Source organism: Panthera tigris, chromosome A1 (assembly GCF_018350195.1).
Source record: "Panthera tigris isolate Pti1 chromosome A1, P.tigris_Pti1_mat1.1, whole genome shotgun sequence".
Lineage (NCBI taxonomy): Eukaryota > Metazoa > Chordata > Mammalia > Carnivora > Felidae > Panthera > Panthera tigris.
Window position 1 is genome coordinate 144,846,784 of NC_056660.1, and position 23,867 is coordinate 144,870,650.

At 37.3% G+C, this 23,867-nt stretch overlaps 1 protein-coding gene and 1 long non-coding RNA gene across 14 annotated transcripts in view; one reads left to right on the plus strand and one right to left on the minus strand.

The window, feature by feature from the left end:
• The window catches only part of ATG10 (autophagy related 10), a 259,908-nt gene that overhangs the window by 130,731 nt on the left and 105,310 nt on the right, over nt 1–23,867 (plus strand). For all 13 annotated transcript variants that reach the window (XR_006218746.1, XM_042989422.1, XM_042989439.1 and 10 more), the window contains one exon: nt 22,117–22,255. Coding sequence is in view for 12 of the 13 variants with exons in the window: in XM_042989422.1 (XP_042845356.1) it covers nt 22,117–22,255 (139 nt within the window). In the remaining variant the exon portion in view is untranslated. The remainder of the gene's footprint in view (nt 1–22,116; nt 22,256–23,867) is intronic.
• LOC122239566 lies at nt 5,658–7,506 on the minus strand. The gene is made up of 3 exons (XR_006218763.1): nt 7,365–7,506; nt 6,859–7,134; nt 5,658–6,657 (listed from the first exon to the last, which is right to left on the minus strand). It is a non-coding gene; the product is annotated as an uncharacterized LOC122239566 (long non-coding RNA).

Below are 23,867 nucleotides of genomic sequence, written 5' to 3' on the forward strand. Positions count from 1 at the left end.
GAGCTCTGTGGTTCAGGTTTTGCAGATTGTTGTGTTAATCCTTAAATCAGTTTTCTAGGTGTGCAGGATGGTTTAATGTTGATTTGGCTGTATTTCATGAATGTGAGATGCAAAAAAAACTTCCATGCTGTTCCACCATCTTGGCTGCTCCCTCTCACCAATGTTTATTTTATGGTTGTCATATATATTATATCTACTTTATAAACCTCATGTGACACTGTTATAGTTTTTGCTTTAAACTGTCACATGTATTACTATTTTTTTTAAGATTTTTTTAAAAGTAATCTCTACACCTAATGTGGTGAGCTCATAACCTCGAGATCAAGAGTTGCAGGTTCCACCAACTGAGCCTGCTAGGCACTCCAATATGTGTATTATTTTAAAATTTAAGATAAAATTATGGTGTTTAATATGTACCCAAATATTTACCTTTTCCAGTGCTTTCAATCATTCCTCAAAATCTGAATTTCCCTATGGTATCATTTCTCTTCATCTTGAAGAACTTCTTTGTCATTTCTGTAGTGTGGTTCTGGTGATAATAAATTGCCTTAGTGTTTCTTTATCAGAAAATATCTTTATTTCATCCATATTCTTGAAGGGTATTTTCACCAGACTAGGTTTCTTTAAAAATATTGTCTTATTGCCTTTTGGCTTACATTGTTTCTGATGAGAAATATGTAGTATTGTATTGTCATCATGATTTCACTGTATGTAATGTGTTGTTTTTCTTTAGCTCCTTTTAATATTTTCTCTTTATTTTTGATTTTCATCAGTTTAGTTATAATGTGCCTAGGTGTGTGGGTTTATTTGCATGTGTTAGATTGTGGTTTTCTAAACTTGAGTCAGTAAGTTTATTTCTCTCACCAAATTTGAGACATTTTCTGCCACTATTTCTTTATATATTATTTTTCTTCTCCATTCTCTCTCTCAACTGACTTCTGGTACTCTTCCAAAGAGTGTTGATGTTTTCCTTTCATCATTTAGTTAACTTGGTCAGATCTGAAATGCCAACTGTCGTGTGTAGTGGGCAGTGGCTTATATCTCAGTTCAGTTCTTTAAGTTTTAACTGTAAGCTGCTTTCAGTCTGTTTCACACATGCCTGATTCTGGAGTCAGCCAGAGACTTAACCTAAGTTTAAACATAGAATTTGGGGTTTCTCCTTCTCTAGCTCCCTTTTTTCTGGGGCATCTCTTTATTCTCTACCAGCAGTGGATCTCTTCAGTCAGAAAGGTGGCAGAACTTTAGCTAACTGCCCTCCTTCATCTCTTCTGCCACCACCACTGCCAATGAAGTTGCCTCCAGGAAAAACACTGCAAAAACCAAGTTGCTTGCTCCAGATATTGACTCCTGTCCGAAATCTACTTTTGTTAACTCTCCAGAGTCTCCTATAGGTTTTTCCACCTAGAATGTATGCATGTTATTTGTAGGATGATCACTCTGTTAGGCACTTACTCCTTACTTATTGCTGAGGCATCTTCTGGTACTGTCACTAAGTTTTCAGCTCTCTTAGCATCCTAACTTTCTTCTTCTCCAATGACTTATTCCATTTAGCCTACAGATAAGCCCAGATAGGCATATATATTTTTTAAAGCTCTTACTTTGACATTGATATCCCCTCAAGCTACCTATATGTTATCTTTCTATTTTTTATGTATTTTCTTATAAGGGTTATGTATTATCAATACTTATAGTTCCTCATCACAGGTTCGTGCCATTCTTTCCAGTTTTGCATTTTTTCCCAGTATGTTTTTGAAATTACTCTCTTAAAAGACTGCGGTGACAACTGTAACATCAGTTCAAATTGCCTATTCAGACTGTCCTTTATTTTTCTGTAACATCCAAGATTATTGGCCATGATCTGCTGGAAGCTTTTCCTTCTATAATCTCCATGTAATTTTTATCTTTTTCTTTTTTGTAAAGTTATTCGCATTGCTAGCTTCCCTGCTCTTCCTCTTTCTGAGAGATGGCATTCCTCAAGATCTTTCCTTGGCCTTATTTTTGTTGTTGTTGTTTTCATTAGAAATTTCATCTACTACAATTGTTCCAGCTATTGTTTTTACACTGATGACTCAAATTCAAAATATAACCAAGCTTTAAATTGTATACATAGGCAGAATTCTAGTTCTACCTCTTAATAATTGATCATATTATATAGCTAAGATTTTTAAATTGGATTTGTTAATTTGTATAAAATAAAAATGCCTTATTTCATAATGTTGCTTAGCACATTGGCATGCATATAGTATACATATAATTATACATATAACTATGCTTATAGTATGCATATAGTATGCATATAACATATACATATAACGTAGTTAATGATCAAGTAGTGATAACTATTATGAAAGCCATTTCTGCAGTCCCCATCTCTCTTTCGACTTTTGCCTACAAACTCAGTCGCCCATAGGACCTACATATCTTAAATAGGCATTTCCAAAATAGTATTTTCTGCTAATATCTCTTTTACTGTTAATGACACCATCATCTTCCCAGTTATCCAGGCTCAAAACCTTGGTATTAAATGAATGGGCTTGTTTTGTGCCCTTTACATTCAACTGTAAGTTGCTTACACAAATAAATACTACTCTCTTGGAACATCTTTCTCATTTGTTCTCTCTTTCCCAATATGGTTCCCAACTATTTTTTTAAATTTTAATTTATTTTTGAGAGAGAGAACACATGCAAGAGAGGGATGGACAGAGAGAGAGAGGAGGACAGAGGATCTGAAGAGGCTCTGTGCTGACAGTAGAGAGCCCCATGCGGGGCTTGAACTTACGAATTGTGAGATCATGACCTGAGCTGAAGTTGGACACTTAACGGACTCAGCCATCTAGGTGCCCCCCCCCAACTTTTTTTTTTAAGTTTCATATGACCTCTATTGAGGATCATTCTATTTGAATAGAATTTGAATAGAATTTAAATTTAGTTCTAACATATCTTACCATGTTTTCTCTAAGTTTCTATCCATGTTTTAGTTCATTTCCAGATTATTCTTTTTAAAGCCAAGCTTCATATTACTGCACCACCCAACTAATAATGATAACAATAATCTAACATTATTTTCTTACTTGCTAAGGAATGTCCTAAATGTTTTACATGGAGTTTTTCATTTAGATCACCTTTTTAAAAATACTGAGATCTTTATTGATATTCATATTTTGAAATCTTTACCTTTGTGTTGGGTTTTTATTTTCCTGGGATAGGTTTTGAAGGTGTAAAGCTTTAATATTTGAAATGAGAAGTTTAAGACTATTCAACACAGTGGACCGTGGTAAAGAGAAAGTTACAAGAATCCTGCTGAATAAAAATACTCATATAGCTGAAAAGCTTTGCTAGGAACCATAACTGCCATTCCATAATAAGTCCAGGACACAGAGACTTGCACATACAAATATAATAATTGCAAAATTTCACTGTTAAGGAGATTTTGTCAGCGTTAGACTGATAGAGTTAATCAATGAAGATGTTCTAGGACACAGGAACTTTAAGACAAAATTTCATAAGGAGGAAGCTTGTGTTCTCATGGTGAAGAGAGACCATTCTTGCAGACCTGGGTTAGGCAAAGTTTCAGCTGATGAATGCAGTGGTGGTTATGGAACAGAGAGTTGAGTTACTTCTACTGGATGTGTGGGTTGTGATTTTCTTTCGAATATTGATAGCTGTCTATAATCAAATTCCTCAAGCAGTTCTTCTGTATTTCATCCATGTATATATTCTCTGTTGTCTATTTCTCCTTTATCTTTTTATATCACAGTTTTGGAGACTATATTTTGGCAATAACATAAGTGGAGAATAACAGCATGAAACTTGCTTGTGTTGTTGTTATGTTCAGTCTTAGTATAGCTCTCACTTTTTATTGCTGCCTTTAGCTTTTTATCATAGTATGCTTCTCTATTTCTTTTCCTCTATCCTCCTTCCTCTTCCTATGCTTTTCCCCTTCATTTCCTTTTCTCTTTTTTTTTATTTTTCAGATTTCTTTTTTTAAAGTTTACTTATTTATTTTGAGAGAGACAGAGGTAGCATGAGTTGGGGAGGGGTGGAGAGAGAGAAAGAGAGGATCCTAAGAAGGCTCCGTGCTATCACCGCAGAGTCTGACGTGGAGCTCAAACTTAATGAAACTGCGAGATCACGACCCAAGCTGAAACCAAGAGTTGGATGCTCAACCATCTGAGCCACCCAGGTGCCCCTGTTTTTCAGATTTCTTAATGTGGTAATTGACTAGGAATTTATTCAATGACTTTTAAGGAGGTCAACATGCTTCTGTCTGTACTGTTTTGTTAATCTTCTAGACAAATCTAACAGTAAGGTGGAAGGCAACCAAAAAGCTATATTCCCACAATCCTTAAGCTCCAAAGTGTTTTGGAATTCAGATTTTGGGAATTTTAGAAAAGTAATATAATTTGATAAAAGTAAGTTCTGTATTATGTTACATTCCCATTGGTGTCTGAGCAGCACACCATGTGCAGTGGTATTAGTATTCCTTTAGTGAAACAATATTCATACAAAGTGCAATGAATAAACAATATAAGAATATCACTCAGGTAAGAATTTGCCACCGAATGAGTTTGGGTGCCAAATTTATGAAAAAATTGTATTTTAAAATCTTTTGGAACTTTTTCAATTTCAGAATTGTGGATAAGAGATTGGGCACTTGTTGTTGGGCTTTTGCCCAGATCTACAGTGGTGGCCACCAGCCCTGTCCATATCCCCATGCCACTTACTGTTGCTTTGTGCTCACTGTCTATTGAATGCACCTGTAACTCTGCCTGAGGGCATTCTGTGGCAGCAGGAGCATGTTCAGCTCCAATGTGAGGTAGCCCTGCATCTCCAGCAGTTAGCACCCTAAAGCAGTCCTCAATCAGTAACAGGTAGGCATTGGTGAATACACGTCCCAACTTCTGAACCCTCTTAGGTGGGACAAGTGTGCAGTGTGTTCCATACAGCCCCCCAGATGTTTCCATTTCGAATGAGCCCCAGTGCCCACATTTGTATTGCTTTCTTTCCCATCCTGCCTCATTTCCTTACTCCCTTACTGGTGCTCCTCAAATCATTCATCAAATAGATTACTTGCACTCAAATTTTCCTCTCAAGGTCTACTCTGGGAATAATCCACTCTAAGACATGGACTCCAAATAGAGCCTGGAGCTTGGATTGAAGAAGAATATTCTTACAGACTTTGATGTAGTTGTTAACCACTGTTTCTCATGTTTTTAAATTTCATAACTTAGAGGATCTTATCGGAGTAGAGGAACATGTTACCAATTTATAACTGCCATGGCTGAAGTTTATACACAGCCCTGGCCTTCCTGATACTGTAGTTTTCTGCTTCTACAGGCCATGCTGTGAGCCAACTGCCAGTTTGAAAGTTTTGGCTAAGATTAAAAAATTAGCTCATAATGATTTTAAGTGTTACATATTCTTCTGGCTTGAAGAAACATATTCTCCTGACTTGAAGACATTTAAAACACAAAGAAGTTGATACCCAGTGGCTAATTATCTGGCTGATCCCCAGGGAGGTCGTAGGGTGATTTGGTCTAGAGAAGCCTTTCTTATAACCTCAGATTTCATCACATTGGGTATCAGGCTGAGTCTGACCATTCGTTATTTATTGTTGTAAATGATTTTGTGTTCATTTTCTTGCAAGCGAATTGCTTGAGTAAAAAGTTGAGGTTCTTGACACAACTTTAAATCCATTTTTTTTTAAAAAAGTGAAATGCATTTATAGAGGAACCGAAATCATTAATTACGTTGTAGCTCCTTATCTTTTTTATGATACACGTATTGCTGTGAGTAGAGTGCTCTAAAACATCTGCTCAATAGTCCGTTATAGCCGCACAAGAATGCTTTTACATGAATGCAGTAAAGTAGCAGATGCTTTTTAACAACAACTTCCCAATTCATTTAGGAAACAAGTCAGTTCTGGATTTGGTTTTTCTTCCAAGTGTGGCAACTGTGCAGGCAAATGATTCCAAAGAGGTTAGAATTGACAAATCAAGTCACCCTGTATAATTTTTTAGGGTTCTGCAAGTTAGTCTGAAAGCCTTATCGAATAGCACTTTAATAAAATTAGCATTTTTCTTACTATGCAAATAATGCTTTACCATTGTAAGTAACCAGGAAAATACATTAATTCAGTATTACCAGCTTAAGCTTCTTTTATTTTCTTCTTTGGAAACTTCTGTTGAATGTTGATTTATTATTACCATTGCAAATGGAAAAAGTGGTTGAATGCCCAGGCTTGATAACAGGGAGAAATGGGGATCCAGCAATTAGAAGTCAAATGTATATAGTTCCTTCCCAGAGCAGTTTCTGTTGCCTGAGAGACAGATCACTCACTAGTGATGCCCACATGCCCCTTTGCACGGTCCTTGGCAGGGCTGGTGTTCTCAGTCAGTAGGCAGTCATTCACAGGCTGTGTTCTGAAAGGTGCCAGGGAAGCCATCATTGCCCCCCACCCCGTGTCATGTTCTCTGTTACCGAAACTGCATGGTGAATGGTGATTCATTAAGATTCCCCTGTTGAGGCAAACTTCTCTTCAAAGGCAAAGCTTCTTGGTTGGATTAACAAGTCTTGCTTGAAACATTTACTGGTAAATTTAGTAGGTTCTTTTGCTCTGAAGATCCAATCAGAAGGGCTGAATTTGGGAGCTTTGTGCTGAAAGAGGAAAACAAAGCCATAGATGTAGAGGATGCCAAGGATAAAATTTGTCTTCTTTATATTTTCTTTAACTTTGGGTTAGGTCACCAGCATAGAGTTTTTTAAGTGGAGGCATGCACCCCAGAGAGTGTGCAGAAACAGTTCATTGAGATGTAGGAAATAACGTTTGAACTGCTATTTATATTTACTTTTACTTACTTATTTTTTTAATGAAGCTTTATAATACTTGAGCATGGCCTCATGCTGAGTCTTCATACAATTTATGTGTCAGAAGACTCGATGTTGTATGTTTCTCAAGACACTAAAAGGCATAGTGGGAGCCAGACGATAGGAAAGAGCTGATAGTGGTTGCCTTCACTCCTTCAGGTGTCTGTTATACATTTCAGTTTTCTGTGCCCTGGATTTACCAGGATGATGCTGTCCAGTTTCAGTTAACACATCTCCTACTTGTTAGACTAGGGGCTCTACAGATTCCTGCAAAGAAACCGTAATGAACAAACAAACAAACATACAAAAAAAACCCGGCAGTATGTAAAAAAATATATGATCAGATCTTATATCAGATCCAAATTAGCTGTCCAAATTTGAAATTAAGATTACTTGAGATAGGGTTTATATTTACTGTTGTTAAAGATGACCCTCAACCCATCTGTATGCTGTGCTTGCCAATAGTATGAAGCTATTTGTGTTGATTAGCAACTCACGGAAAAACATCTACAACATGAAGACAAATCTTTTAAAGCTAGAGGAGATTGAAATGTCAGTGTCATGGATGAAGTACATCCAGTCATTAAGGATAAGCTGCACTTATCTGGTGTTTGCTTTGTCTGGTTTCCTTCAACCACAGTCCAGAAGCAGATGATCCTCTTGACAGATCCTCAGAAGGTCAATAGTAGCCTAATGTTATGTCACAGTTCCTATGTCATTCACCTCGCTTCATCTCCTGTCATCACAAGAAGGGTGATAACAGTACAACATGATGCTTTAAGAGAGAGAGACCACATTAACATAACTTTTATTACAGTAGACTGTTATAATTATTCTACTTATTATTAGTTATTATTGTTAATCTCTGTGCCTAATTTATAAAACAAACTTTACCATAGTTATGTATTTATAGGAGAAAACTCTGTAGTATGCATATGGTTTAAGTACTATCTAGGTTTCAGGCATCCACTGGGGGTCTTGGAACATATCCCCTGTGGATGAGGGGGGACTACTGAACTTCTTACACATGGATTTGTACATCTTCCTCAGCTATTGCAGTTATTAAAATCACCTATCAAAAAAAAATGGAAAAAGAACTGAAGCCAGAACTTTAGAATGCCATATCACAATTAAGATTTAAAACAAAACAAAATAAAACAACTGCAACAAATTCAATCAAATTGGTTTTATCAAAATATTACTGGCAAAAAAGGTGTTTGCACCATTAATAAATAAAATAACTATGTTTTTCTAGAACAGTTTATTTATTGTATTGATTATACTTTTGGAACCCAGGGCTCTTTGTTTATGTGCAGACTAGAATGGGATTCTTTATGAAGAGAAAGGTCCTTCAGAGTCAGTTTTGAGTTGAGGCAGTGCCCCCAGTGCTGGAGAGAGAGGCAGGATTGCTGGGCAGGTGAGATCTGGCCATTTGGTGTCCAGCTGTCTGATTGTCCAGGACTGTCAGGATTGGTTCCTGGCTTTTTGACAGCACTGGTTCTGGAGCCGGCAGCCCAATGAAAGGCAAGGAACAGTGTGCTCATTTGCCTGCTGTTTATGTGTGTGACCATTATGAGGTGCTAACTTTTGCAACTGGTACCTTAAAATCAACATTTCTGCAATTTCATTCAGCCTCAGCCACTGGCCCAGAAAGCTGAGTGCCAAATGGTCAAGCAGTCCAAAGAGGAGGTGAGAGCAGGGTGCCAGTGAAAGTTCTCTGATGCTCAGAGTGAAGCACAGAGTGGGAAGGCTGCTTCTGCCAGTGCCCAGATCACCCCCTAAGTAAAATAATTATTAGAAAAATAGTTCTCCTTCATATTTGTCTTCTGAGGTTTTCAATTTTAACGTGTTTTATAATATATGTAATATACAGAAACAAATGTTCATAATTGATCACAAGGTAAATATGCACATCTTAAAGATGAGTGCTTACATTTTTTGAGTGCTGGAGTCACATTCAAAAAAAGTGTAGAGCCCTCTGATTTATAGGATGGAAATGACAACAGAACATTTTTACTCATTTCATTCATTTGTTTCACTTAACAGATATTTATTGGAAGTCTCTTATTTGCCAGGTGTTGTTCAGGATGCCTGGGATACCTGAGTGAACAAGATAGGCATAAGCCCTGCCTTCGATGAAGCACTCACATTCCAAAGGATGTGTGCGTGCCATGGCAGGAGAAACCTTTCCCTGACCCTAGACCAGATAAGGCCCCAAGATGGTTTCTTACATTCTTACAATATTTGCAAGACTTTAATGAAATAATTATAATTCCTGTAGTTATAAACTCTTTTGAGAGCAAAGACCTTGTCTGTTTTGTTCACCAACATCTTTCCAGTGGCAGCACCATGCCTAACACATAGTAGTTGCTTAGTAATCACTAGTGAGTGAATGTGTATGTGCTCTGTTCGCACACATTGTGCACGTGTGCACATATTTGTGAGTATATGTAAAGCTGAGAAAAAAAATGTGCAGGACATTGTCAAAACTATTGCTGAGGGCAGGAGAAAGTGCAGAATGAAGTGTGAAAGGAGATTTTTTTTTTTTGAGAAAGAGAGAGAGCATTTGTGTGTGTGTGAGCAGGGCAGAGATAGAGGGGGAGAGAGAGAATCCCAAGCAGGCTCCACATTATCAGTGCAGAGCCTGATTCGGGGCTCAATCCCATGACCCTGAGTACATGACCTGTGTCCACATCAAGAGCTGGATGCTCAACCGACTGAGCAAAGGAGATTTTTTAGTAGGCTCTAAGAAGAATTTGTCAGGAAGAAGATTGGATGGTTAGAGGTGACACATTCTAGGTGATAAGGCAATCTGGTGAATGTGGGGACAAAAATCTACTCTCTAGGGGTGCCTGGATGGCTCAGTCAGTTGAGCATCCAACTTTGGCTCGGGTCATGATCTCGCAGTTTGTGGGTTTGAGCCCCACATCGGGCTGTGCTAATAGCTCAGAGCCTGGAGCCTGCTTCAGATTCTGTGTCTCTATCTCTCTCTCTGTCCCTCCCCTGATCTCACTCTGTCTCTCTCTCAAAGATAAATAATAAACATTTAAAAAAGGTTAAAAAATCTATCTAGGTGGATGGTATGGTCATTGAACTAAAAGTAAACCTTGGGAAATAGTGATTAGGAATTTTAAAAAGTCTGTGCTACATAAATTGGTTTATACTTTAAAGAGCTGAAACAAAAAAAGGTTAAAATCTTACACACTGAATTTATAGATGTGGTAAAATTATATGCACTCTGGGGACTATGAGCATTTTCTCTAGTAGCATTTATTATGACGATAATTTTATTATTATTTGTGTGACTGTTTAACATGTTTCTTCCCTTCAGGGCACAGTATCTGTTGTTCTTCTCTCTCTTCCTGGATCCTAGGACAGTATGGGAACAAGGGTTGGCAAACTATGGCCTGCTGCCTATTTTTGTACAGCTCACAAGCTAAGATTGGTTTCTACATTTTTATATGGTTGAAAAAGAAAAAAGAATAGTGTTTCATGACACATTAAAATTATATGAAATTTAAATTTTAGTGGCCATAAATAACGTTTTATTGGAACAAAGCCACGCTTAATTTACATATTGTCTAGGCTGCTTTCGTGCTACAATGCGAAACTGAGTGATTTTGACAGAGACATGTGGCGCACGAAGCTTAAAATATTTACCAACTGGCCCTTTAAGAAAATATTTCCTGACTTTTGATCTAGAACACAGAAGATACTCTCTAACATTTGGTGATGAATGAATGAATAAGTTAATCCCTACACCTACTATGTGTCAGATTTTTACATTCTGTCTTGTTTAATGTACTTCAAACAAGGGACAAGTGGGAGGAAAGTGCCTTCATTTATCAAGTAAGGAACCTGGGGCTCAGAGGGATTAAGGGACCTGTCTATCCCTTGAGTGGCAGGGCCAGGAGCTGAATCCAGATCTAATTTTAAATTCCGTACCCTTTTCCACATTTGACTATACTATGTTTCCATAATATCTAGTGTTTTTATCTTTGATTTTGAATGTATTCTTACACCCCAGTAGAAAGATGAGAACTTTCATTGTGCTCTCATTGCTACTGAAATAATATTATTTACAAGGGACCCCACGACTTGTCCTGGCACAATCACAGGACTTGGTGCATGGTGCAGATACCTGTAGAACTTTTTAAGGATTGTCCTGGTTAAACAAAAACAAAAACAAAAACAAAAAATAACAAGCAAACAAATAGAGCTGTATTCACATCCACATAACCCAGACACGGTCTTGAAGAAGTGGAATGAGCTGTTGGCTTACTGGGAGGTCCTGCAGACTAGATCTTTGCTTGTTCCTACATGTGCTGTTGCTTGTGCACATGGTGAGAGAGCCTGCACAGCCCTCTGAAATTACTACAATGCTTGCCTTTGGGACTCTTTATCAAGACCTTATCATTTTCACCCTTTGGCAGTGAAATTTACCCATTTCTGGATTTGAGTAAAGAAGTTCATTCTTATGCTGAAGGAATTTGCAGTTTATTCATCAAGACATTTAAAAATCTCACTTCTTTAAATTAGAGTAGTGCTATCTCTGCTTTAGAAAATGGCTTCAGCCAAACTTCAGCCTATTGGATTCAATTATCATCATTCTTTTAAGGCTCAGAATTTATCCCCACAGGACATCTAATGTAACATCCTAAGATAGGAAAAGAAGGTAGAAAAGGGGGGAGGAAGTTCACCAAATGGAGATATACCTCCTTTAATAAGGTTCTGCTTACTACTTATAAAAGTATAATAAAATGAAGTTAAAGAAGGCCTTAAGATGGGACTCATAGGGGTAGGCAAACTAAGGTCTATGGGCCATACCTTGTTTTTGTAAATAAAGTTTTCACTGCAGTCCTTTTGTTTACATGCTGCTAATGGCTGCTTTTACGCTACAATGGCAGAGACCTATGGCCCACAAAACCTAAAATATTTGCTCTGTGACTCTTTAAGAAAGCTTTTGCAGACCTCTGGAATCAGGGATATAAAAAAAAAAGGAAAAGAACTAGGATTGTTTAATATGGGAAAGAGAATTCTGAAGACAATACATTGGTTCATAATTTTGAGAGTATATTATATAAAAGATGATTCTTATTTCTTAATTCTCTGCAAGGGTAAATCTAGTTGAAACTGATTTACCCTGTAGTACAGGGAAGAATTTTCTGACTCTGGATTTAAAACATAGAGTGGCTTTTAAGGCACATCTTACGCATTGGTGGTTACATGCATGGTGCAAAACTTACTTCCTTTTGGCACCCCGAATTCCACTAGTAAAGATTCCTTGTGATTAAGGCTATCAGCTACAGATCTGCAATTGAATGTAATAATTAATAAAGGAGTACCATACTAAGCCATTAATGGCCATTGATATTTTTAGCAAGAATTAATTCAAAGAAAAAGGAAAAACTGAAGGATTTTTTTTTGGATAGGAGGAGATAAAGGAAAAGGCCAGAGACTCTGTACCTTGAGTGGGGGTGATGAACTGATGTCTTAGTTTAACAGAGGTGCATAGGATCCCACTGAAAGGAGACCAATGAGCTAGTGATATTCCTTAAGACATAGATGAGCAGCCAGTGAAGCCAAGCTGGTTTATTGCAGTTTTGAGTCTTGGTGATTGGGCTTTCTTGGCACTGTAATCCCATAGACTCTAAAAGTAAAGAATCCCAAAGTAGGCACTTCATGTATATGTGAGGCAACCACTGGGGTGGTTTGCTGACCACTTGCTTTAGCATCACCTGGAATGTTGTAAACAAGGTAAACCATCCCAGAAGTGCTGAGTTCAAAGGCACAGTGTGGGGATGGCGCCTGAGAACACAAATGTTTAATAACATTCCCTACGCCCCAGATCTGATGGTCCTTGAAGAGTGAAGCAGAAAAACTGATGCTGGTCATGTTTATTTACTTTTGAGAGAGAGAAAAAGAGAGAACGGGCGAGGGACAGAGAGAAAGGGAGACACAGAATCCGAAGCAGGCTCCAGGCTCTGAGCGGTCAGCACAGAGACCGATGCAGGGCTCCAACTCAAAAACCGTGAGATATGACCTGAGCTGAAGTCGGACGCTTAACCAACTGTCTGAGCCACCCAGGTGCCTCTTATGCTGGTCTTTCTTATGTAACATGCAAAGGGGAAACTCTGAACATGTTAGACTGATCCAAAGCTTAGAATACTGGTGAAAGTCTTTCCCTTTCTCCGTTTAGTCATGATTGCCATTAGGGATTTCTGATTTTAAAATCCCTTATCCTGCTAACTCTTCTTGCTTGTAGCTGCTCAGCAATCCTAAAACGTAGATGAGGAGAACCATCCTTTTCTTTAAAGAAGTCCTTGTAAGCCCTTCTGATTTTTTTTCTTCAGAAAACAATGTTATTTATATATTGTTCTGATGTAAGGGCTAATTGTCATTGGCATATGATAGGTGCTATTAAACATTATTACTCTTCCCTCCCCCCAGGGGAGCTCTGTTCTCTGGCATGGAGTCTAAGAGACAGCCTTGAACTCATCCGATTTGCTAGCTGTCCAGCTTCAGGCTCAAGCTGCCTTGCTATCTCCTGCACAGTCCTAAAGGAAGTAGGGCCTAAGAAGCACTATGGAGACAACTGTAAGCATGCAGAAAGCTGCCAGATGTGCTTTGGTGGGTTTCTGGGTCCCCTCCCTCCTGCCTTGCCCTTTAGCTTGCCAGGCTGCAGAGGAGGATTTCATCCCACACAGGAGACAGATTCTTTATCTCAGTAGGAACCCACATTGGCCATGCTGATGCTAATTCCCTCCCCTATGTGGAAGCTGGAAGAGCAAAGAGTCATGTATTTTTTTTTCCTTTAAAAAAAAATCAGGAGTAGTAGTGATAATATACCTAGAAACAGGGGGAGCATCACTGAGATGCTATTCTTGGGATCATCTTGGTGACCACCCTTTGTTGTTCACCCTGGGTACTATAAGATAGATGTCTGCCTTGTGTTTAACCCTCTCTTGCACACCACTTACTACATTTACAATTGTTGAAAAAATGCCATCACTTGGAAGGGTTGTTGTGAGTCACTCAAAAGCCACAGAGATCATGAAAAAAGTCATTCTAGGAGTGAAGATAGTGAAAAGATCACCCCAATCTAAAACAAGTGAAATGGAAAAAAGGCCTGCTTTTACTTAGAGTTCCACCTAGATTATTTTTATAATTCACTTTAAATGTTTTAATAGTTGAAATTCTTTCTTTTTTAAGGAATTGACTTTTCAGTGGTTTGTTAAAAAGCTTTCATCAGCTTTTATCACTTCTGACGACATTAAAAGCTGTTGGCTCAAGAAAATCAAATGAGGGGTGCCTGGGTTGTTCAGTCAGTTATGAGTCCGACTATTGATTTTGGCTCAGGTCATGATCTTTTGTGGTTGTGAGATGGAGCCCTGCCTCACGGCTCCATGTGGAACCTGCTTAAGATGCTCTCTCTCCCTCTCCCTCTGCCCCTCTCCCCTGCTAGCTTGCATGTGTGCTTTCTCCGAAAGGAAGGAAGGTAGGAAGGAAGGAAGGAAGGAAAGAAGGAGGGAGGGAGGGAGGGAGGGAGGGAAGGAGGGAAGGAAGGAAGAAGGAAGGAAACTAAATGAAGTTTGTTACATAGCCATTGTAGATGGCTTATGTGTCCACTGATGGATACAGCTACAGACTGCCTCTGAACCAGCACTGCCCCCTTGTCACTCTTTGGCTTCTTGGCTATGATTCTGGCTTGTTAATGTTAGGTTTGAATAAAAAACTTGACTGGTAGAAGATAAACAAATAGACTCTCTTTTCCTCAAGGGGACATTATGAATAAAGCTCGTTACTTAGGTTTGCTCAGTAATAGTAATAGATATTTTTAGTGATAGAAGAAAGTTTTTCTTCGTTCAATTACTTTTTCCTGTAGGCTAAATAGAGATATGGATCTCATTTCTTAAGCCCAACACACTATTTGGGTTTGCTTTCAATAAAATATCTATGAAGTGTCTTCACCATGATCCCTCTTTAATGGGATTTAGTTGTAAAGCTTAATTCATATCAGATTTTCTAAATGAGAGATCACTGTAAACTTACTGTTAATTGAATTCAGTAAAATCAAGGTTTCTATAATTAACGTGAACCACTTAATCTTTTTGCTCCTTGAATGAATGTAATTTTCTAAACACAGGTATCTTCTAATATAATGACATAGCAACATTTTGAAGAAAATAAAAGTGCATGTGACTTCTTTTTCTAGTAACTCTTAAATCAAATTAAATATATCCAAATCGGGGCGCCTGGGTGGCTCAGTCGGTTGGGCGGCCGACTTCAGCTCAGGTCACGATCTCACGGTCCGGTCCGTGGGTTCGAGCCCCGCTTCGGGCTCTGGGCTGATGGCTCAGAGCCTGGAGCCTGCTTCCGATTCTGTGTCTCCCTCTCTCTCTGCCCCTTCCCCGTTCATGCTCTGTCTCTCTCTGTCTCAAAAATAAATTAAAAAAGTTAAAAAAAAATTTAAAAAAAATAAGAGAAAGGATAAAAACTATATGATTATTTCAATAGATGCAGAAAAAGCACTTGACAAAGTACAACATCCATTCGTGATAGAAACCCATAAGAAAATACGTCTAGAGGGAACATACCTCAATATAATAAAGGCCTTATATGGAAAACCCATAGCTAACATCATGCTCAGTGGGGAACACCTGAGAGCTTTTCCCCTAAGGTCAGGAACAAGGCAAGGATGTCTACTCTCTCCACTTTTATTCAACATAGTATTGGAAATATTAGCCACAGCAATTACATAACAAAGAGAAATAAAAGGGATCCAAATTGGTAAGGAAGAAGTAAAACTTTCACTATTTCTATACGATGTGATATATATGTAGAAAACCCTAAAGATTCCACCAAAAAACTATTAGAACTGATAAATGAATTCAATAAAGTCATAGGATATAAGATCAATGTACAGAAATCTGTTGCATTTCTATACATTAATAGCAAAGTTGAAGAAAGAAATTAAGAAAATGATTCCATTTACAAATGCACCAAAAATAAAGTTTCTAGGAATAAATTTTACCAAAAAGGTGAAAGACCTGTACTCTGAAAATTATAAAACATTGTTGAAAGAAATTGAAGAGGACACAAAGAAATGGAAAAACATTCCAGCTCATGGGTTGGAAGAGTAAATATTGTTAAAATGTTTGCACTACCCATTGTGTACTACACACACATTGCATCTTCCTTTATCCATTCATCAGTCAATGGACACTTGGTCTGCTTCCATAATTTGACTATTGTAAATAAGGCTGCTATAAACATCCGGGTGCATGGATCCCTTTGAATTCGTGTTTTTGTATTCTTTGGGTAAATACCCAGTAATGTGATTACTGGCTTGTAGGGTAGTTCTATTTTTAACTATTTGAGGAACCTCCATACTGTTTTCCAGAATGGCTACACCAGTCTGCATTCCCACCAATAGTACAAGAGGATGCTCCTTTCTCCACCTCCTCCCTAACACCTGCTGTTTCTTGTGTTGTTGATTTTAGCCATTCTGACAAGTATGAGGTGATATCTCATTGTAATTTTGATTTGTGTTTCCATGACGGTGAGTAATGTTGAGCATCTTTTCATGTGTCTGCCATCTGTATGTCTTCTTTGAAAAAAACATCTACTCATGTCTTTTGCCCATTTATTAATTAGATTGTTTTGGGGTGTTGAATTTTATAAGTATTTTATGTATTTTGGATACTAACCCTTTACGAGATACAACATTTGCAAATATCTTCTCCCATTCAGTAGGTTGCCTTTTGGTTTTGCTGATTGTTTCCATCACTTTGCAGAAGCTTTTTATTTTGATGCAGTTCCATTAGTTTATTTTTACTTTTGTTACCCTTACCTCAGGAGACATACCTAGAAAGAAGTTGCTATGGCTGATGTCAAAAAGGTTACTACCTCTATTTTCTTCTAGGATTTTTATGGTTTCATGTCTCACATTTAGGTCTTTAATCCATTTTGAGTTTATTTTTGTGTGTGATGTCAGAAAGTGGTCCAATTTCATTATTTTGCATGTGACTGTCCTGGTTTCCCAGCACCATTTGTTGAAGAGACTGTCTTTTTTTCATTAGATATTATTTCCTGCTTTGTTGAAGATTAACTGGTCATGTAGTTGTGTATTCATTTCTGGGTTTTTGTTCTATTGATCTGTGTTACTATTTTTGTCTGGTGCCATACTGTTTTGAACCTACAGCTTTGTAATATAACTTGAAGTCCAGAATTGTGGTGCCTCCATCTTTACTTTTCTTTTTCAATGTTGCCTTGGCTTTCTGGGATCTTTTGTAATAGCATAAAATTTTTAGGATTGTTTGTTCTAGCTCTGTGAAGAATGCTGTTGGTAGTTTGATAGGGATTGCATAAGAATGAAATCTTGCCATTTGCAACAACATGGATAGAGCTAGAGAGTTCTATGCTAAGTGAAATAAGGCTGTTTGAGAAAGACAAATACCATATGGTTTCATTCATATATGGAATTTAAGAAACAAATGAGCAAAGTGGGGGGAAAAAAAGAGAAAGAGAGGCAAACCAAGAAATAGACTTTTAACTGTAGAGAACAAACTGATGGTTACCAGGAGGGAGGTAGGGGAAATAGGTGATGGGATTACAGAATACACTTATTATGTAGAGCAGTGAGTAATGTATAGAATTGTTGAATCACTATTTTGTACACACGAAACTGATATAATACTATATGTTAACTATACTGGAATTAAAATTTAAAAACTTAAAAAAAGTGAAAGCAAAAACAAAATAGTTTGCTCTTTTAATTGCTGAGTAGTGTGATGTATCACAGTTTGTTTAACCATGACCTATTGAAAGACCTTTGATATATTTCAATTTTTGGGCGGTTGTGAGTAAAACTGCTATGAACATTCGTGTACAGGTTTTTTATTGCTCTGAGATAAATGCTCATGAGTACATTGGTGGGTCGTATGGTAGTTATATGTTTAGTTTTATAAGAAATTGCCATATGATTTTATGCTCTAAGCAGCAGTGTATGAAAGATCTAGTTTCTCTGCATCTCCACCATCATTAGACGGTATCACTATTTGTTATTTTAGGCATTCTGATAGATACACAGTGATATCTCATTGTAGTTTTAATTTGCATTTCCCTGATGGCTAATGATGTTAAACATCTTTATTTGCCATTTGTTTATTATTTTTTTGGTGATCTTTTGCATTTTTACTCCACCATTTACTTCTTTTCAGACTTTGTTGTGGGGACAGTGTTGCTGGTGAATTATCTATGAAGTGTGTTGTAGAATACTTAGATGGGAAGAAACAGATCTGCTACTGAATTAGAAAGTACTGTTTACTGTGGTTCTCAACTCAGTGTTAGAGTCTCTGGGAATACTAAGATGAATAAGGCAAGAACCGTAGTCTACAACCATTTGGTACTTTTGGAAGGGAAAGCAGAAAAGATGTAGAAGTCTGAGATTTCCACATTGCATGACACTTGCATGGGCGTCATAACAGTGACTGTGAATGATGTAAGGATCCTAGCAGACACAGGTCAAGGATTGAAATTCATTTAATATGAGTTAAGGATGCAAAAATGTCTTTGCCCATAGCTAGCTGCCCAGAGCAGCTAGAGCAGCACTGGGAGACATAGCAGCACTCCCAATGAGGAGAGTGCTCAAGCTTTCAATCCCCACAGAGGTATCCTGCTGATGAGAACAGTGGTTACAGTGAGAATTCTCATGGCTCTTCAGAAAGTGTGTTCTGTCCCCTCTCTCTTATTCCTTGGGTCTCCTAACTGTTCCAGAGAAACTGGATTTATGCCCAATTGATTACTACTGGCATGTATCTGGCATCAGCCCCAACGCATACCTGAGTGTTGAATTTGAATTTAGGTGAAGGAAACTTCTTTCTAGGAATTTCATCCTCCCTAGCAGGACTGAGTCTCAGACAGTCTGTATCTGAAGTTTTATGTAGAAATTAGTAACCCAATTCAGTATTTGTTTAAGAATTGGACAATGATGGTCTAAGATGAGAAATAGTTCAATACAGAAGAATAGGGAACAAACACACACACACACACACACACACACACACACACACACACACACACTTTAATTTATAGTAAAGGTAGCATTAAAAAACAATGGGGGAAAGAATGCACTATTAGAAATCATCTGGAAAAAATCCTTACCTCACACCATACACGAAAATACAATTCAGATGGATTAATGATCTAAATGAAATTTAAAAACATGTATTTGTATGCAGAATAAAATTTAACATTTTTATAATTTTTGGGAGTGAGGTGGGGGTGAAGTAGGAGGCCTTTCTTTTTTAATTGTCAAGTTAGTTAACAGTGTAGCCTTGGTTTTAGGAGTAGAACCCAGTGATTCATCTCTTACATATGATACCCAGTGCTCATCCTAAAGAGTGCCCTCCTTAATGCCCATCACCTGTTTAACCCACCTCCCTCCCCACCCTTATCAACCCTCAATTTGTTCTCTGTATTTAAGAGGCTCTTATGGTTTGCCTAAGTAGGAGGCCTTTTAATGAAGACAGATAACTCAGAAGCTGCAAAGAGAAAATGTACAGATCCTACTACATAAAAGTAAAAAAAAAAAAAAAATCTTCAGGATAAAATATATAAGAAACAAGGTTAAAAAGAAAGCTGAATGAAAATGTTGCATGTACATATTTATATACGTACATATACATATCACACGTATCCTTGCACACCTTTGTTTTTTCTATGATGCAGAGAGATCTATCTATATCCAGTAATGTTATTTCTAATATACAAAGAGTATATATAATTTTATAAGACAGATGCAAACCAGATATTAGAAAAATAGGCAAAAGGATAAGAGCAGGGCAATCAAAGAAGAATGCAAATTGCCAATAACCATATGAATAGATGTTCACTTTCACTAGTAATCAAGAAACTAGAATTTACAACCAAAAAATGATGTTTCAAAATTTATCAGGGGCCCCTGGGTGGCTAAGTCAGTGGAGTGTCTGACTCTTGATTTCGGCTCAGGTCATGATCTCATGGTTTGTGAGATCGAGCCCCACGTCAGGCTCTGCACTGAGTGTGGAGAGCCTGCTTAAGATTCTCTCTGCTTGCTTTCACACGTTCTCTCTCTCTCACAAAAAAAAAAAAAAAAAAAAAAAAAAGTCATTATTTCTATTAAAATAATGAAAAAAATTAAAATAATGAAAAAATAAAAAAAATTCATTAATTTTGCACATAGGCAAAATTAATAACAAATAATGTTCAAGTACTTACGGGATATGGAAAAGACATTCTCCTACATTCTTGCTGGGAATATAAATTGATACAGCCTTTTTTTCTGGGGATAGATTGGCAGTATGTATTGAAACTTAAAATGCACATACCCTTTCTTAAAATAATGCCCCCTTTCGGAATCTGTACCACAGAAAAAAGAGGTATAAAAGGATATATGTGCTAAGATATGTATTGAATTATTAGTTGTAGTAGCAGAAAGTTATAATCAGCCTAAAATATCTAGCAATATGGACATACTAAAACAAATGACTGAACAAACTATGGCACAGTCATGTATTGGAATACAGTGAAGCCATCAAAAGAAAGAGCAAAATCTATAGTACTGACATGGCAGACATGCTAGGATGCCCATGATTTAATCAACGAATATGTGTATGTGTTGTGATTAAATCAGGGGTGGGTGAGTGGGTGTATGTGTGTGAATGTGTTTGTAGGCGAAAAATTCTAAAAGTATACACTAATCTGTTAAAAATTATTACATACCTGGGGTGTAGAAGTGCTAGGGTGACGGGGATTTCCCTTTTTTTTTTATGTACTTGTGCAGTGTTTGCAATTATTTTTTTTGTCACAAAGACATGATGCTTTATAATGTTAAAAAAGAAAAGAAATTATAAATAAATGCTAACCAACCTAATCTTTGACCAAAAAGAAAGAATTTGGTTTGAAGAACTGCTTTAAAAGGAGGTACAGGTAACATTGCCTAATGACAGTTCAAATAAACAAACAGAAAAACCTCTTTCTTGCCACTGGATTAACTCTCTGTATCTGGAATATATATTTCAGTGATTTGTCTCTGGTTATTTAATTCATTGTGTTTAATTGATAGTGTTTACTGGAGTATAGTGAAAACTATTTTGTACGTATCTTAGGTTGTGATTTATCCAGTGTAATATCTCCCCCAATGCATTGACTGTGAGTGGGGAATTAGTAAAGCAGATACGGATCTGGAGAGCAGTCTGTGGCTTTACTTATCTCCACAGGAAACCTTATTTCTTATTGATAAAGTTTGAAATCTTTCCTGTAACTCTTTCCAATTGTTCATTGTTGTTACTGTTTTAATGAGAGGTAGAAATGAGCCAAACCAACCTGCTTCTTTCCTTTTACTAATTTAATTTGAAAGGAAATTCTTCAGTCCAAATAAATAAGTGAGTGTGGATGGAACCAGATTCTGACTCAACATGTCCAATTAATTGCTTCCAAACATTAAGATAAATTCCTCAGAAACACTCACAAATAATAAAAAATCCACCAGTAAGGAATGATAAGTGAGAAGTGAGCTGGCTAGATGGCAGCTTACAAAAACTGTATTTAAGTTGACATTAATATTTGCCATCTATTCTGTTATAAATATCAAGATTTGTTGTAGAAATATACCACCGATAGCACAATAATAAAGAAAACAGACTCATCTCAGGTTTTGAAATGTACCTAACAAACTCAACCTCTTGCAAAATAACTTTCTTATTCAAAATGGAACTGGGAATTGTTCAGCACACAATGAATCATTTTTTGGCAAGTACAATAGAATCTTTAGGGACATTTCACAGCCTCTTGTTCAATTGTTAGGATGTTTTTAGCTTTCACAGGTAGGGAAGAAGGTAGCTTGTATAGCCATCATCTTGTTGCTAAAATTGTACAGTAAAGATTTTTCAGAGTTGCTGTTGCAATAGATCTTTTTGCCTTTTTTCCCCCCTTCCTGTTTCTTTACCCAGAGCTGCTTTGTCTCTCAAAAACAATCTGGAATTACTTAATGCTAATGTTTTCTGGTTTTACTATTTACCCACGACTCAAATGTTAAACATTAATGTTGGAAACTCCCTTTTCCTTACCTCATAGTCCTATATTTTTTTAACTGTTATTTTGCCAGAAGAAAACCTCCCCTTTTCCCTTTCTATGTCAATGTACTTTTTTTTTCTTTAAATGACAAACACATTTTGTTTCTCTCTCTCTCTCTCTCTTTTTTTTCAGGAGGCTTTAGAACTACCCCTGGATGATTCTGAAGTGACTGAGACCACAACGGGAAGCCAAGTGATTAAATATGAATATCATGTTTTATACTCCTGTAGCTACCAAGTGCCTGTGCTTTACTTTAGGGCAAGCTTTTTAGGTAAGACCATGTCGGAAGCTAAATGTAAATTCATAACATTTACATGTAAGGCAGAAAGCAGATTTAGAAAATTATTCCTGAGAGGAAAAAAAAAATAGAGTTAAAAATAAGAAAAGTGTGGGTGAGGTAAGGTTTTACCAGTAAATTTTCTCATGCTTTAGAAGGAGTATCAAGACTTCAGAGTGAATGATATCATCCCAGCCTTAAGTCTGATCTTCAGATTCTTGGCCTCTTGCCCAACGTTGACTAAGCCCCCCTGGCCCTTTTTCTTTTCTTTAAACAAGTAGGAACAACTTAAAGCTACAATGTTTATATACTTCTAACTTTACAGTAAAAATTTCTTTCAATGTAAGCGATTCCATTAACTCAAAAGCCCCCACGCCTCCTTTCCCAATTGCTAATAATTATTTCAGGAACTGTTTATCAGTTAGTTCAAGCTATGTTTAAAAATAGCACTAACATTTCCTTCGACCATCTATACATCTCCAGTGCCTAAGCTTTCTGAGATGCTGTTACTCAACTTGTTCTCCTTGCCAAAGAAGGTGAAACACCCTGTCTCCTCTGAGGACTTGGCTGATAAAGCCATAGTGCCATGAGGACTCCCCCCTTCTTGTCCTCTGCCTAAACCGGATCTGCATTGCAAGCCTCTGCCTCCCCAGCCTACCCTTTCCCCTATTTCTCCTTTTCTATATGGCCTATCTGCAGCATTTTGCATTTTGAACAGCCTTCTAACTTTTTCTGGATAGCTAAGACATCTGAATTTAGCCAGTGATATTTTATTTTTAATTAAAAAGTAGCTTAAGCTGCTTTGAATGTGTATTTGGTAGATTTAATCACTTGCTGCCTTATATTGTTTAATGGTCTCTAATTTTGCAGTGTTGGCGGTTTAACAAGCACTTAGGATTTAAAACACAAGAACAAATTCTCATAGACTCCCTGGTGAGAAGATTTTAATCTGAGGTGCACTTCCTAAGAAGTGACAATTTGGGGTAAATTTTCAACATGGGACATGGGGAATTGAGGACACTGATAGTTACTAATTTGTGAACTCTTGCTGCAGGTTTATCCATATGATTATTAAAGGCCTTGAAAACACCCACTTTATTATGTTGTAATTCTATTTGGTTTGGAGTCCAAACATTAAAGTAGGGTTCTTGCCAGTGAACTCTGTTATACTAAAAAGTAGAAGGGGATACATTTATTTACCATGGGGGAGGGAAATATTTTTCTTGTTTTTGGTTTGCAGTGTGTCTACCCAGTACCTTTCTAGATTCAAAGACATATCAAGGCTGCAGGTAGAGGAAATAGGACACCGCTTCTTCAATACTGTACTTTCATATAATTAGTATTCACCATAAGCAGTTAATCACCAGAGAAGAGCTCCCAGAGACAAAACAAGTTGTTTAGCTTGTCAGCATTAGGGAATCGGAGGTGTTGAAACATGACTGCTTCTAGCTGGAAGTGGGTCTTGCCGAGGCCGGTGGATGAGCTCATATGTGCACTTTGCTCTTATGTGCCAACAGCTCCCCTTACAGTACAGCACAGTAATTGTTCCTGCAAGTCCGATTATATTTTAATGAAATTTGTGTACTTCCCAAGATCTTTTCTTTAT